Source organism: Bombyx mandarina, chromosome 11, assembly GCF_030267445.1.
Source record: "Bombyx mandarina strain Sakado chromosome 11, ASM3026744v2".
In the NCBI taxonomy this organism is placed as follows: domain Eukaryota; kingdom Metazoa; phylum Arthropoda; class Insecta; order Lepidoptera; family Bombycidae; genus Bombyx; species Bombyx mandarina.
The window spans coordinates 16,753,574-16,768,814 of NC_143218.1; the positions used below are offsets into that span (position 1 = coordinate 16,753,574).

Sequence of the window (15,241 nt, forward strand, 5' to 3'; positions counted from 1 at the left end):
AACAAAATAGCATTTAATAAAAGATAGTAGCATCATACTGATTATCACTTTCTATTGAACACTCTTAATATGTGCCAAAAATAATATTTCGAAAGTCTTGAAATTTTCTTAACAAACAGAGCTTAGATTGTAGACGATTATCTGTGATAACTTACGGTTTTTAATATATTGAGGTTCTTCTACATTGTCGGTTGACTCTTCGTTTTCTTCATTAAACTACAAAAATATTTTTTTTAATAAAATAAATTTGTTAAGATAAAATCGAAACTGTTGGAAATCTGTATGTTGCGATTATAATTGTTAGACTAGTTATCTTTGTTAAGAATATCTATGTTGAAAAGTTATACTACATGACTCTCATTTTGCTTGCTAAGTTACTTAGAATCAGCTGAAGTCACATATTTGCATGGCAGCGGAAATTACGTGAAGGTTGTTATTAAATTTATAAAAAGAATGAAAACATTTTATAGAATTTTATATCTTTGAACGTTTTATTTATACAGATTTCAAACAGATTTAGTTACTCGTGTTATTCGAGTTAATGATGTTTGAGTTAAAATTAATTGACATTTGCTCAGTTGTCATACTTCTTTGGAAGGGTCGAAGACAAACTTCTAGAATAGCACTGAATAATTTGAAAAACTTACAAATATTACATAATAATAGTTTGTAAAGAAAGAAGTAGACAATTGTCAAATTCAATACGACTTGTAGATTATAATATGAAAATATACAAATAGATTATTTCTAAATCTATTTATATATTATTCATATTATAATGTGATGTTGAATATTTTTAGGTATGCTTTCAGATTATGGACCCGTGTTAACAAAGTAAAAAGCTTGGTATGTCGTAAGTAAAGCGCAGTTTTGGAAAGGTCAATTGAAAGCTGTTTAATATTTACATTGCTTAAGTACCGGCAAAGCATCTCGGAACCCCACACTGATGTTTGAAAGTCGGTATTTACAACCAGATGGGCTATGGTATGTATGACTGTTTTGTGGCAAAAATAGACAGGATGTTGGGACCTATCCGTGCGGGATTACAATATGTCCTACCGTCAGTAAATGCTGGTTTGTAATCGGAGTATTTTGGTTATTGTTTGTGGGATTACAATATGCTCTACCGTCAGTAAATGCTAGTTTGAAATCGGAGTATATTGTAGCATCTTCTCATCTAAAATCAGCACTTCAGGAACGACTTACTAAACAGCGCTCCATGGTGGCACACGAAATATTAATAAACGGCCCATTCTTTTTCATTAATTTTGCCGATATTTACGACGCAGCGAGACTGGTATTCTTTCGTCAGTAAAATAAAAAGAATATTCCATGCGTCAATCAAAAATTTATTCGAAATTTTTGTTAAATATTTCCCATCCGTTGAACGTAAATAATTTTAAATTGTCTTTTTTGCATATTTGGAAGGTGAAATTGTACCTTCCTACTACAGTGTCAATACAGTTCACGATATTTCATAATCCACTAAAAATTGCCTTTTAAAAAACATAAGTGAGTACCACAATTTTACAAGCTTAGCACATGTATCTCTTTCAATTATCACTAAACAATTCACTGTGTGAATACTGTTTAAGTAATATGTTGCATGACAAAAATAGTCTTTGTACACAATGGACTTGGAATGTTAAAGCAAACTTTATTTAATCTTTAAATACCTTAGCTGCCATTTTATACGAGAATAACTCATTCAGTTCCAAGGAAAACAATAACTTCCATTATAATATTAGAAAGTTACATTATTTTACTTTAATTATTGTTGTTTAGATGATTCGGGATTTAACTTTGTTTTTGTTTTATCTAAATGTCTAAAACTGATTTCATTTATAAAATCAATTAGTTGACGAACAAGACGTTACACTGGTATTTTCTGGAATAGAAGATAAAACACAGTATCCAAATAGTAAATTATTAAACGTTGTTTCCAAAAACTATTTTTGAGAGAGTCAGAATTGTGTATTTGATACGAGTTAATATTATTGAGATTATGACGAATTTACTTCTGGGGTTGAGAAACAAAAGCGTTATAAATCACAAGATAATTATGACCAAAGACCATTTTTTTAATACTTTTTGTTGTAGATTAAAAATAAAATTGTAATTTGCATGACCAAAATGTTAGAACAATGACACAGAGAGGTGTTGCTGAAGCATAATGTGCTTTTAATAATGCAATCATACTAACTATACTCGGTAATTTGAAATCCTGTAAAATATTAAAAGAATTAGAAAGGAAAAAAAAAAGTGAATTTTAGAGTTGTAGTTTGTCAATTATGGAAACCAAAACATATGGATTCTGGTCATTAACAATTTTGTTGCATAATCAGGGTCTAACTAAGCAAAAAGCAGTCCCAAAGCTAGTAGACCATTTAAAATTTTTGGTAGGTACATTAAAATTCGTTTTCAATACAAAGTTTTTAAATTTGATTGTATTGATTTTATTCATCCCATGCCTATTCATACGCGTTTGGTAAAAACCGCTATGAAAACAAAATAATTGTATCAACCTGTTGGTTTGGTGAATATTTTGACAGTGTTTTTCAGGATTTTTCGATTCGCTCGTTGCTATCAAAAACTTCAAAGCCTTGGAATCGATTGTTGAGCTTCTCTTAGCTAGAATGACCTAAAGCGATGTTTGACTGAATCTAACTATAATTTTCACGCAGAATCAAATTTACTAGCCATTTCTTCATTCCCCGTTGCATAAACAGTGGACATTTCTAGTATTCCTTCTGTACTATCTATTGTCGCCACGTAGATAGATTTATCCAAATGCCACCTTAGAAAAGTCGATCTCTAATAAATTTAATGGCTTTCATTTATGGCTCATTTAATTCGTGTTTGACTTGACGCAAAGAAATAATGGGTCTAGGATCGATTCCTTCAATACTAAGACGAGCTCAAGCGTCGTGAATGTGTTTTAATATTGGTATTGGTGTATCTTATGTAATTGCTCCAAATACGTCATTACGGATCCTCCCGATCCATTAACGGTGCTTTGAGATATCTCAAGCACTGGTCACCGTCCTCGCCGAACCCGTCGCTTGCGATGAAGGGATCGACGAGTAAATTAACCCACAGATACAGCCCACTGACTTTCTCGCCGGATCTTCTCAGTGGGTTGCGTTTCTGATTCGGTGGTAGATTCTGCGGAGCACTGCTCATGCTAGGGCCTGTGTTGACAATACTCCCAGTTTGAGCCCAATGAGCTCACCCACACGTCAAGGAGAAGCTAATATAGCCTCTCAAGTCTATCAGCATAGGTAGGAAAAAAAATTGTAACAAGCACAATCATGCTGTACCTTTGTTTTGTATCAATTTACGATTATTTTCATCTCCACAGCTCATTAGGTTTCCTTTTTGCTATTTCACAAGGACTTACACGATTATATTTAACATAAACTATAAAATGAGTTATCTTACCTCGTTGCAAATATTTTTTATGGTTTCTTCGTTTGAGTCCGGATATATTTTTATTTCCTTTATCGATCCCTGAAAAATTTTAATGAAATTAAAAGCGAATTCAAAAATATTAAAACAATTAACTTAGATGCGATTCATTTGTGTATCTGTACAGGGACAATAATTATAGAGCTCAGGGTCTATCCAAAAAACTGTGACGTTGATATTCCCGGCCACCATGAGGTCATAGTTGATCGAAGTTGTAGTGGCTTCTCATATACTCTTTGCATTTATTAAAAGAGAATTCTGACCGAAACCCTTCATTGCTTCTCGATTATATTATTATTTAGGAATATATTACTTTGTATATTATATTACGAAGTCATTATTATACGAAGTTTATTGCACATTGTAGTATTAACTAAGGATGTAATTGTCTAGAAAAAACAATTTTTACAGTTAAAATTTATGACCGAATTCACTAAAATTTACTTAAATAAAAAATTGGCAACAAATCACGCGCGGTCATCAGCCCCAAATTTGGGCTAATTTGGGATAATCTTAATTTGGCCTAATTGGCAACATAACACAGGCTGACGTACATACTTATATACGTTTAAATACATACATAAATACATATATAATAAACACCGAGACAAAGAGCACACAAACCTGTTCATCACACGAATGTTTGCCCGACATGGGAATCGAACCCGCGACCCGCGTCGCAACAGTCAAGAGCGCTAACAACTAAGCCATCGAGTCAGTCGAGTTACAATAGTTTCAGAGTTTTGTTTTATCTATACTGTACTGTTATAACTATGAACTACATTTATCGCTTTGTGTTAAATCTTTTCAAAGAAATCGCAGCAGTTACAAGTGATAGCGAAGTTACAAACAACAAGGGTTTGTTGGGATGGATAAAATTTTATTTCAATGGTTGCGTTAACAACTGAACTTTCGCGGAGAACATGATTCAGTTAGACTGTAGTGACGTAGCGCCGTAAAGCTAAAGAAAGTATTAAAACTTAATGCTCGGTTTACAGTCGGAATTTTTGGGGCAACTATTTTTTTTTTAATTTATTGTAACCCTGCAGACACAATAAAACTTCTTTCAATCACAAATTATGTTCACCCAAGAAAACATTTTGATTCAATATCGACAAAAATCTACCCGCAAAATTATAATTTGCGTAATTACTGGTGGTAGGACCTCTTGTGAATCCGCGCGGGTAGGTACCACTACCCACCTATTTCTGCCGTGAAGCAGTAATGCGTTTCGGTTTGAAGGCTGGGGCAGCCGTTGTAACTATACTTGAGACCTTAGAACTTGTGTCTCAAGGTGGCTGGTGTATTTACGTTGTAAATGTCTATGGGCTCCAGTAACCACTTAAAACCAGGTGGGCTGTGAGCTCGTCCACCCATCTAAGCAATAAAAAAGTTAAATATTAAAATGAAAACAATTGTTCTAACACTTAGGATCCTTGAAATTTAAACTTTTACGTGAATTACACTCATACATAATATTATAAATATACACACACAAATACATAATATAAAACACCTTACATACGTATTATAGTATCATAACAATAATATAAAATTTACCATCCTGCCTATATTTATCGCGAAGTAGTTAAGATGCATTCCTGTTTGAAGACTATGACACACTATGTTTTTTTAAAAACACGCGTAGTACTCGGGGAATGCCGCAGTAAAGCTATTGCATAGCATTTTTTATCAACTGATGCAATTATAATTAGACAATAATTATTTAATATTAAAAGAATAATAAAATAAGACCACGCTATATATATAAACATTAACAAAAGCAAGACATAAACTGTCCCTTTCACACTCATAAGCTAGACCGCGCGAGAGTGAGATGGGCAGACTTTTTATGATGCGAATGCAGTGCGACGTCCCGTCGCGCGCTTATTCACAAACACTACACAAGCGCAACGTGTGAATGTGTTGAATGCGAGCTACATAGTAGGCGGAGTGGGGTTGTTAGGTTTTATTTTTGTTACAGAATTTCTTGATTCGGTCACCACGCCCAAAGCCCGCGATAAAATCTATGCAATAGCTTAATAAAAATTGTATATTCGTGGTGTAGTCCCAGATGTGTGCAATGACATTTATATTGTAATAACTATGGATTATGATACACATCGACGCTTGAAAGGCAAACATGACTAAACGACAATGCCTGAACTTTACAGTAGACTAATTTATGACTAATACCTGAAAATAATTCTATTTTAACGAATCTAGCTGTAGGATTAAAATTAATTTAATAGACCTAGAAATATACTTTTTAGCGCATCGAATATGGTTATTGCCTATCATTTATGTACAGAGCAGTTATTGTCGCTTAGTCACGATCGCCTTTCAAGCGTCGACATTAACACCAGGCACGTCTAGAGCAATAAAATAAAAAGCAACTTTTTCGCCGCAACGTGTGGATAAGACGTTAAAGCTTACTACGTCTGCTCGGCTCGGTGAGAAGATTAAAAATATGACGTCTAAAGTAGGAACTCTTTGTGAAGAGACGAAGCGTATTTTAATTTTTACGAAGCTGAAATCCGTGTTGGCTTCTTGTTGGATTTTAAAGGTTTTGTTTGCGTCCTTTGAACGATCTCGATCTTTGTATGAATTTAAATTATTTATTTATTAACAGGGTATTGAAAGTGCAAATTATTGAGACGCTCGTTTTCTTAATCTTTTTGTATGGGGCTGAGACCTGGATCTTGAAAGAGTCTGACAGGCGACGCATAGACGCGTTTGAAATGTGGTGCTGGCGGCGCATGTTGCGCATCCCTTGGACGGTTTTCCGGACGAACGCTTCCATCCTCAACGAGTTAAAAGTTGACCAGAGGCTATCCACCAAATGCCTATATAGAGTGCTCCAATATTTTGGTCATATAGCAAGAAAACCCTCTGACAACCTGGAGAGACTCATAGTGACGGGTAAAGTGGATGGAAGACGATCCAGAGGTCGGAGCCGAAAAAGATGGAGTGACCAAGTGTCTGAGTATCTGGACATGACACTGAGCCACGCACTTCACTGTACCACTGATCGACATACGTGGATACAAATTACAAAAAAAGTCACAGACGGGCGCATCACGATGCTCAGCAATGAGCGATCGACTGAAGGAGGAGGAGGATTGAAAGCCTAACGAGATAATACAATTGTAGGTAGGATTTCTTTTTATTTTTTATTGCTTAAGTGCTTGACGAGATCACGGCCCACCTGATGTTAAGTGGTTACCGGAGCCCATAGACATCTACAACGTAAATGCGCCACCCAGCTTGAGATATGAGTTCTAAGGTCTCAATTTTTAAAGTACAACGGCTGCCCAACCCTTCAAACCGAAACGCATTACTGCTTCACGGCAGAAATAGGCGATGGTGGTACCTACCCATGCGGACCCACAAGACGTCCTACCACCAGTATTTAGGTGTCATATTTAATGACAATAGTACTTGAAATGGCATTGCCCATCTAGTTTCAATCTAATTCTAAATCTAAAAAAATCTAATTCTATCAAAATATCAATGCCAGGGAATGGGAAACGAGTTGTATATTTTAAACACCCAATTGTCCAGAAAGATTATTTAGTGTCGTTACCTCTAATTGTTAGATCATCTTGTGTTGTGTCAATGTAAGTGGCTTCTATTTAGACAAGGGTTTGATTACTGTGTTTTTGTTTACAGCAAGTTGTGTGCCTACATCATGAATAAATATGCTTTACTTAGAATTTAAGGAGAGCAGTTAGGATAGGAAAGTGGCAACGAAATTTCTGCCACGCCAGGATGATGTAGAAGCATTGGAAATTTAGTTCAAGTTGTATCACACAGCTCGATAACCGGTTACATACTTATGGGGTAAAGGTTTTGTAGAGAAAAAGGAATATTCTATAGTACTTTACTATTTAAAGAAATATACATTAAATTTCTTAACGCACAGTCCTTGATAAAAGTGTTCCTGATGTGACTATCGACAACTGGAGGTCTCTTTAGTTAACGTCCGAGCGGATACAAACACAACTTAGCAAGTTTCACCGCAGTTCGATTCCTAGCGAATTCGTGCGCACCTTCCCTGTTCAGGACGGATCAGTGCACGCGGAGTCATGAAAGATTGTGGACATGTCACAATTACGCTGTAAGCTAAACTTAGATGTGCATCTTTTTTTAATTTTGACAGTCAGATTAGTTCACGGTCCTCCTGATAGTTTCGTTACCGGACCGAAAGTATAAAATAATGTTGAGAGAAAAAGTTCTGATCTCCTTTGTACTGTAATATTGCTGTTTCGGTTAAATTTTGAGTTTTGAATTTATACTATTGGAATCAATCTTTTATGGTAGAATTCGTTCGTCGACACAAGATCTGTGCTTATTTTAGAACAAGCTGCCCGCTCCGGCTCCGCTCGGGTTTTTAACAATATTTTCAACGATATTTGACGTTGTTTTATTTTTTTTAAATTAAATGAACACTTATTGCGGCGTAACTATAATAGTTAGACATATGCTGTCGCGACACTTTTTGTAAATAATAAGTGTTCTACAAAGTCGTAGTACATTATTTTATTCTATCATCAATAGTTTTCGCAGGGCACGCGATGTAAAGAATATTTTAGGTAATTTTTTTACACCTTGGGTTACATTATTGGAGTTTTAGTAAGGATCCCTAAATTTTTTTTCAAAAGAGGTTATAGCCTATGTCACTCTGGAATAATGTAGCTTCCAAACAGTGAAAGAATTTTACAAATCGGTTCAGTAGTTTCGGAGCCTCTTCAATATAAACAAACAAACAAATCTTTCCTCTTTATAATATTAGTATAGATAATTAGATTTTTGTATACGATACCACATCCATATTGTCATTATCGAATCCTTGTTGTGGACGGAAGTAGATCGCAACAGCTGTGAAGCTATGACACGGCGGATATTACGTAACCGGAGTCCACAATTCTACTGATTTGTCTTTTGCTACATTTTCATGTTTAACGTTTTCAAAAGGGAACGGAAAATTTAGGCTAAGTTTGTGAAATATTAGATAATTCTTTACCAAAAAAAGTGGAACAAATTTATAAAATTACATAAGTATATAAGATAAACATTTTTTAAGTCACTTAATTCCTTTAATCTGTGTAGTGAGGTTTGGCGTGATCTCTTTCCAAGCAGTGGAGGTCTTTAGGCTGAAAAACAGAAGAGAGACCTTTTAAGTTTTAATATTTTTATTCCATATTTGAATAGATGAAATTGTACTAAAATTTCAATCTTGTCAATACACTTCCGAACAAAATAAAAATGTGTGGTGTCGTGGGACACCGGATAGGAACGAAGTTCCGTATTATAAAAATATAAATTTAAAGTTCTATTCGAGGTATAAAGTAAATAAAACTGGAGGTTTCGCAACAACCTACGGTCATTCGGTAATGTGCCAACTTATTGTGATACACTTCATTCTTGGTTGTTTGCATAAGAATTAGTGTATTCGCAAGCGAACGCTCTGAGATCGTGGTCAATGAATGATAAAAAAAAAATAGTGTGTGTCCGCTCCGACGCACGACTGGAGTTTACTGGATATAAAAAATTAAACGAAACAATACGAGAAATAGTTCTATATTACGACAACACGATACACTACAGATTATTAACAAATTAACGAGACACAAAACAAACGACTAACAAATATATGAAAATACAATAATGAGAGAAACGCGCGATCAGTACGAGGCTTTGTGGCGGACTGCCGGCGCATGTACTAGCATGTCACACGAAATGCGCATAACGCATTTCGTGTGACATGCTAGTACGATTTTGGTCCCCATAATTTTCATACCCCGGGCCTATATATGTAAATCGATTCTAAAGGAGTAAACTCCAATATCTTTTTTTTGTACGTTAATACAAAGTTAAGTCGTACACTGTGTGCATTATTAATAAAATCTTACGTTACGGACGTTTTTTCCCGGTTAGGGTCCGCATCGTCCGTCGTAAGGAACTTCGTTCCAAAAATTCTGACAGTTGTTCAACGAAAGCCCGATTTATGGAAAATCTACATCTGTCATTTACTAAAAGCCTTTTTTTATCAACAACAATGAAACACGACGTAGTACTCTTAATGGCGTTGGAATACGCACGTGATTGCTTTGGCAGAAATAGCGTGGTATGTACCAACCGATGTGGGTTCCAAAAATACACTGTTACTCTTAATTGCACAAACAAGGTGCTTAAATTTTATTTTATATACTTTAGACGATAATATTTTGTTGTTTTTTCTCGGAAGCAAGTACATTATTTGCGTTGCTAGCGTAAACATTTCGGTAGAGAACGCAGCGTGGTGGAGTTCCACTGGTTTATGTTATTAGAAAGAAAGGTACGAAGCAAAAAACGGAAGCTCCATTTAATTCGTTTGAAAAGCAAAGACCTTCTGAAATAAGTTGAATTAAATTTTATACGCGCTTTCATGTTAGGTCGGGGGAAAAATTTCGCTACCCTACATTCAAGTTTGCTTCGAGCTTACAAGTTAGAACAACACTACGAGCAACTGTAAGGTTTGTTGTAAAATAATTAAATTTGTTACCTAATGATAAGGCAATTTTCGGATTGCCAAATAGCAACACTGTTGATGGGCGCAATTACAGTAATGGAATTGAAATACACAAGGCCTTTTTTATTAAAAAGGCGGTAGTCTGAAAAAACGGGACAGAAAGCAGTGTATTCAGTAGTGAGCAAATATCTAAAGATTGTATAAGTGGAGTTACAAATAAAGCAATACAGAATTAAGTGAACTACTACAATCTGTGTATTATTTCCTGACTTTTGGAAGCGGAGTCCTACATAATGTTTAGTAGCACTTGTATTCGGAATATGAATTAATTCGAATAACTTTTAATTTGTCTTATTACGTACAGACTTTAACATGAGATCTATTGTTTTAATATTGCCCTAGCTTAGCACTCTATGCTTGAATACATTGCGGCTTGGTTATGACCCTGGATTTTTTTATATTGCAATTTTGGTAGACGAGGTATCAAGTAGTCACCGTGGCTCATAGACGTCAGCAATGGCAGGAGGATACTCAAGCTACTGCATAGTTGCTGATATCCATGGGCGATAATGAATACTGACCATTAGATTGGTCAAAAGAATAAGTATTTTATGTTTGAATGAATAAATTAATATTGTTGTTGATTTCGTTAAGGTAACACGAGACAAGTCAGTTACAGTTTTAAGTTTTAACTAAACCCAAAACTATTCAACACAAATTTAGTTTTCGCCCAACAAAATTTCGCATGAAACCACATTCAACCCATCCGTCTTATCTAAGAGTTCGACAGGGTCTTCGTTTCGTGGGTTTCGGCTTCACAAAGCCTATAAAAGTTGTGTTAAATTTATGTTTCTTTTGTATTTTAACTGTGACTTCAATGTTCTCTAGAGAGAGATACCAAGGTTTTTGAAGTTATACTTCTTTAGGCGCGTTATGAAAAATTGATGAGAGTGAAATTTCACGATGCGCGCGCACCGTGACACAAAATTAACAGAATGAAGTTGCCCATTAAATCGCTCATCACAATACGACCGACGTAACTTGGCGAGTCTGAATATAGCCGCAGGTGAACTTTCCGAACCGTACCGAGAATTACCGAATTTATACGATGTAAAGAAAAGGGATGTCCAATATGCGTGTTTGAGGATGTTGTTTAATCGATTTTTTTTCAAATTGATTAAAATTTAAATAATAAAAAAATTTACTAAAATAAAGTATAACTTCTTACGCGCGTACATAAGTACACGCACCCTTTTTTTGTACACTAAAATAAACAAAAATGCAAAATTTTAAATACATTATATTAAAATTTGCGTTAGTAATTTGCTAAGTTACGTTTCTACCTGATAGCTGAAGTCGTTTTACCGTAACTCCTGATTAATAGCCAATCAGACTATTGTCACTATTAAACCGGTTTAAAGACGGAAAAAGCAATCAACAATTGTGGAGTATTTTATGAAGGCGTCGTGGCCTAAAGGATAAGACGCCCGATGCATTCGTATCTAGCGATGCGATTGTGACCGTGTTCGAATCACACAGGTAGGTACTGATTTTCCTAATGAAATGAAGTCGTCGTGGCCTAAAAGATAAATACGTCCGGTACATTCGTATTGAGCGATGTACCGGCGTTCGAATTCCAGGCGGGTACCAATTTTTGTAATGAAATACGTGTGGTGAAGGAATGACATCGTGTAATAAAAATCAAACCCGCAAAATTATAATTTGCGTAATTACTGGTGGCAGGACCTCTTGTGAGTCCGCGCGGGTAGGTACCACCGCCCTGCCTATTTTTGCCGTGAAGCAGTAATGCGGTTTGAAGGGTGGGGCAGCCGTTGAGATAGTACTTGATCATACTAGATCATACTTGAGATCTTCGAACTTATATCTTAAGGGCTATGCTTATGGGCTCCAGTAACCACATAACACCAGGTGGGCTGTGAGATCGTCCACAAATAAAATCAATAAAAAAAAATGTACTATAGCAAATGTTCACGAAATACTTCCACGGTGAAGGAATAACATCAGGTAATAAAAATTGTAATTTGATTAAATTCTGAGGGTAGTCTGGCGTTTTGTGGGCCACACAGGTAGATACCACCACCCTGCCCGTTTCTGCCCTGAAGCGGTAATGCGTTTCATTTAGCAGGGTAGGGCAGCTGTTGTACTGTAAAAACTAAGATTTAAACCTTGTTTCGAGATGGGTAGCGGCATTTACGTTGTTGATATATTAATTATCTGGTGGTAGGACCTCTTGGGAGTCCGCACGGGTAGGTACCACCACCCCGCCTATTTCCACCGTGAAGCAGTAATGCGTTCGAAGGGTGGGGTAGCCGTTGTAACTATACTGAGACCTTAGAACTTATATCTCGAGGTGGGTGGCTAATTAACGTTGTAGATGTCAATGGGCTTCAGTAACCACTTAACATCAGGTGGGCTGTGAGCTCGTCCATTCATCTAAGCAATAAATAATAAAAAAACTGGAAATTACTACAAGCTGGACCGCGAGCTCTTTTACCTATCTAAACAATAAAATTAAATATCTAATTTTCGGCTAGAAGGGAAATGATGGAACACAGCTGACATTTCGATCTAAGGGTGGGCAAAGGCATTAAATTTTGTGTTGTGTTGACAATGGGCTACCACTTACCGAATGGACGGTGAGTTCATTTATCAATCTACTTAAAAAAAATACCTACATACACAGTAGTCATAGTTTGAAATCTCGTTTAAATAATTGCCTGTCACAGAATTGTAAAATCTTGTATTAATTACGCATTAAAAATGTAAGGAGTCTTTAGTGACGTAACCAAAGCTGCTTACTATCAAAATAATAGCTTAATAAGGGCTTTCTAAAAATTTCAAACTTTTTAGTTAAAAACGTAAAATTAAAAAAATTACGGTTCTCCGCTAGCCGAAGCTGAAAATTGTAATTTCTTCGCAAACTAATCGTAATACTTTCGAAAACAATTAAAATGCTCCAATTAAACTTGAAGCCTCAAAGTTATCGTTCTTTGATATCGCAAATGAAAGTTTTAACCAAAAATTATGAGCCAGATTAGGTTTTTTTTTAATTATGACGTAAAATGAGTAGTTGAATTTTCGATCTAGTAGGACAGCATTGCATTAGTAGGGTATTTTTAGGTGTAACATCAGGTGAACCTATAAATCGGTTTTACAAGTAATTACAATGTACACTATATAAATAAATATTGTTTTTTTTTCAGGACACACTCAAACAAGACTTAAAATAGGCACATGAATACCAGCGAAGTATAATTAAATTCAAATGTTGTATCGGCCTATTTTCTATACAGACGTCATTACATATATTAATTTAAAAGCCAAAATATCGAAACTGAGAGTCTGAAAAGCTAAAACGTTTGGAATTCTTTGAAACAATGAGGCAAGAACACGGCACTAACTCAGTGTGAAATATGAGGGACGTGCGAGATTATGATAAGGCTCTAACCCGGTAAATCATTGGATTTTCCGCTTGAGAACTGAAGCAAATTTAAGGAGGATCCCCGTTTGAACCGGTATCCGTGTGATCCGACGCGGTAGGGTTTGCAATATTCTTCTAGTTGCTTTTCGAAGTCTAAGTCCACGCTGTATGACTATTTCTACTGGATATGTACTATTCTTTCCGTAAATACTTAATTTTTCTATATCTTCAATCCCGTATTTAAATTATATTTAAAAAAAACATGTGAAGTGAATTTAAAAAAAAAAATTGTATTAATTGAGATGTGGCGATTACTCGTGACGCGTATAACATCTGCCCACAATAATTATACTTACTAACTGACGACCACAACCTCTCTGACATGAGTGATACGACAAAGAAAACAATCAATAATATATATTACATTTTAATTTAATTTAATTTAAAAAAAGCGTACGTTCTTAAGACCTTTGTCTTAAGAACCTTGTCTTACACACATTGCACAGCTCAAATTCATTGTCATAAGTCGACTACTTTATTAAAAACGTAATGAGATCACGTAGCTTGTTACACGTGAGTTATTCTAATTGTCTCGCGTTTTCATCAAAACGTCTGTTACCAACGTTTGTTTTATTATGATTTATAGGTTATGATGATACATTTAAAATTTATTCATTTTATATTTGTTCATATTTGTTCACTTGTTCTATTTCGTCAATTGTCAATGTCACGGCCTCTGAAAAAGCTTACGTCATTCTGTGAATTTAAATATCGATTCAGAATTTGTAGGTTATGTGATTATGTAATATGTGATTCGGGACTTTTGGCGGGAACGCGAGGAGTGAAGTTGTGTGATTTGTTTTATTTTGTTTGAATGTGTACTAACGGTGGTTTATTAACTGTTTAGTATCTTTGTGAAAGTGCACAAATGTAGGAAAATGAAGCAAAGCCGTTCGACGTAACTTCCCGGGATGCTCCAAAAAGTCCACTGAAAAAAATCTCAGTAAATGATCACCATTTTACTGAGATTACATTTCATCTCATTTCATTCAATTTCATCCCAGTAGATTAATGTCTCAAATTAATCATCTTCATGTCATTTCATTTCACTCCATATCATCAATTTTCATAAAAATAACAATATAAATTAAAATAAGAGATGACTTAAAGGTCTTAGTTACCAGGTCCTAAAATCCCTAATAAAAAAAATGTGATTCTTTAATCGACAGATTTGTTAGTTCGAACAATTCTGATGATACATTGCTACTTATTTATTACTAGCGGGTGCCCTCGCTTCGCTTCGGAAACATTACATTTTATTATTGATAGCTGAGTCCCGCGGTTGTTGTCGTACCGCGTGAAACCGCGGGGCGAAGCTAGTCTAAAAAAAGTAGCCTAAGTTACTTCTTATATCATCAGCTACCTATCAGTGAAAGTCCCGTCAAAATCGGTCGAGCCGTTCCAGAGATTAGCCGGAACAAACAGACAGACAGACCGACAGACAAAAATTGTTAAAAATGTTATTTTGGTGTATGTACCGTATATATATTCATATGCATGTAGTAAAAAGAGGCTATTTCAATATTACAAACAGACACTCCAATTTTATTGATATATATAGCAGTGAAACTAAATTATTTCAAAATTAAATTAATTCCAAACTCTTTGATCTATATTAAGCACGTGTAAGCCACAAAGCCGTGGTAGGTTATTGTTAAGGCTAACCAAAGTAATTATTACGAAGTCCATAAAAATGCAGAGGATTTTATTAAAAATTCGAGATTAATCGAATCGTAAACAGCTTTGCTAAACAACAA

The 15,241-nt window shown here is 35.3% G+C and overlaps 1 protein-coding gene across 3 annotated transcripts in view; it reads right to left on the reverse strand.

Moving 5' to 3' along the window:
- LOC114243325 (uncharacterized) overlaps positions 1–15,241 on the reverse strand; it is a 90,506-nt gene that overhangs the window by 18,781 nt on the left and 56,484 nt on the right. For 2 of the 3 annotated variants that reach the window (XM_089731101.1, XM_028174780.2), the window contains exons 4-6: positions 3,442–3,510; positions 2,204–2,224; positions 156–216 (exon numbers count right to left, since the gene is read on the reverse strand). In XM_089731101.1, coding sequence (XP_089587227.1) covers positions 156–216; positions 2,204–2,224; positions 3,442–3,510 — 151 coding nt within the window. The remainder of the gene's footprint in view (positions 1–155; positions 217–2,203; positions 2,225–3,441; positions 3,511–15,241) is intronic. The other variant, XM_089731102.1, reaches the window with a different exon arrangement.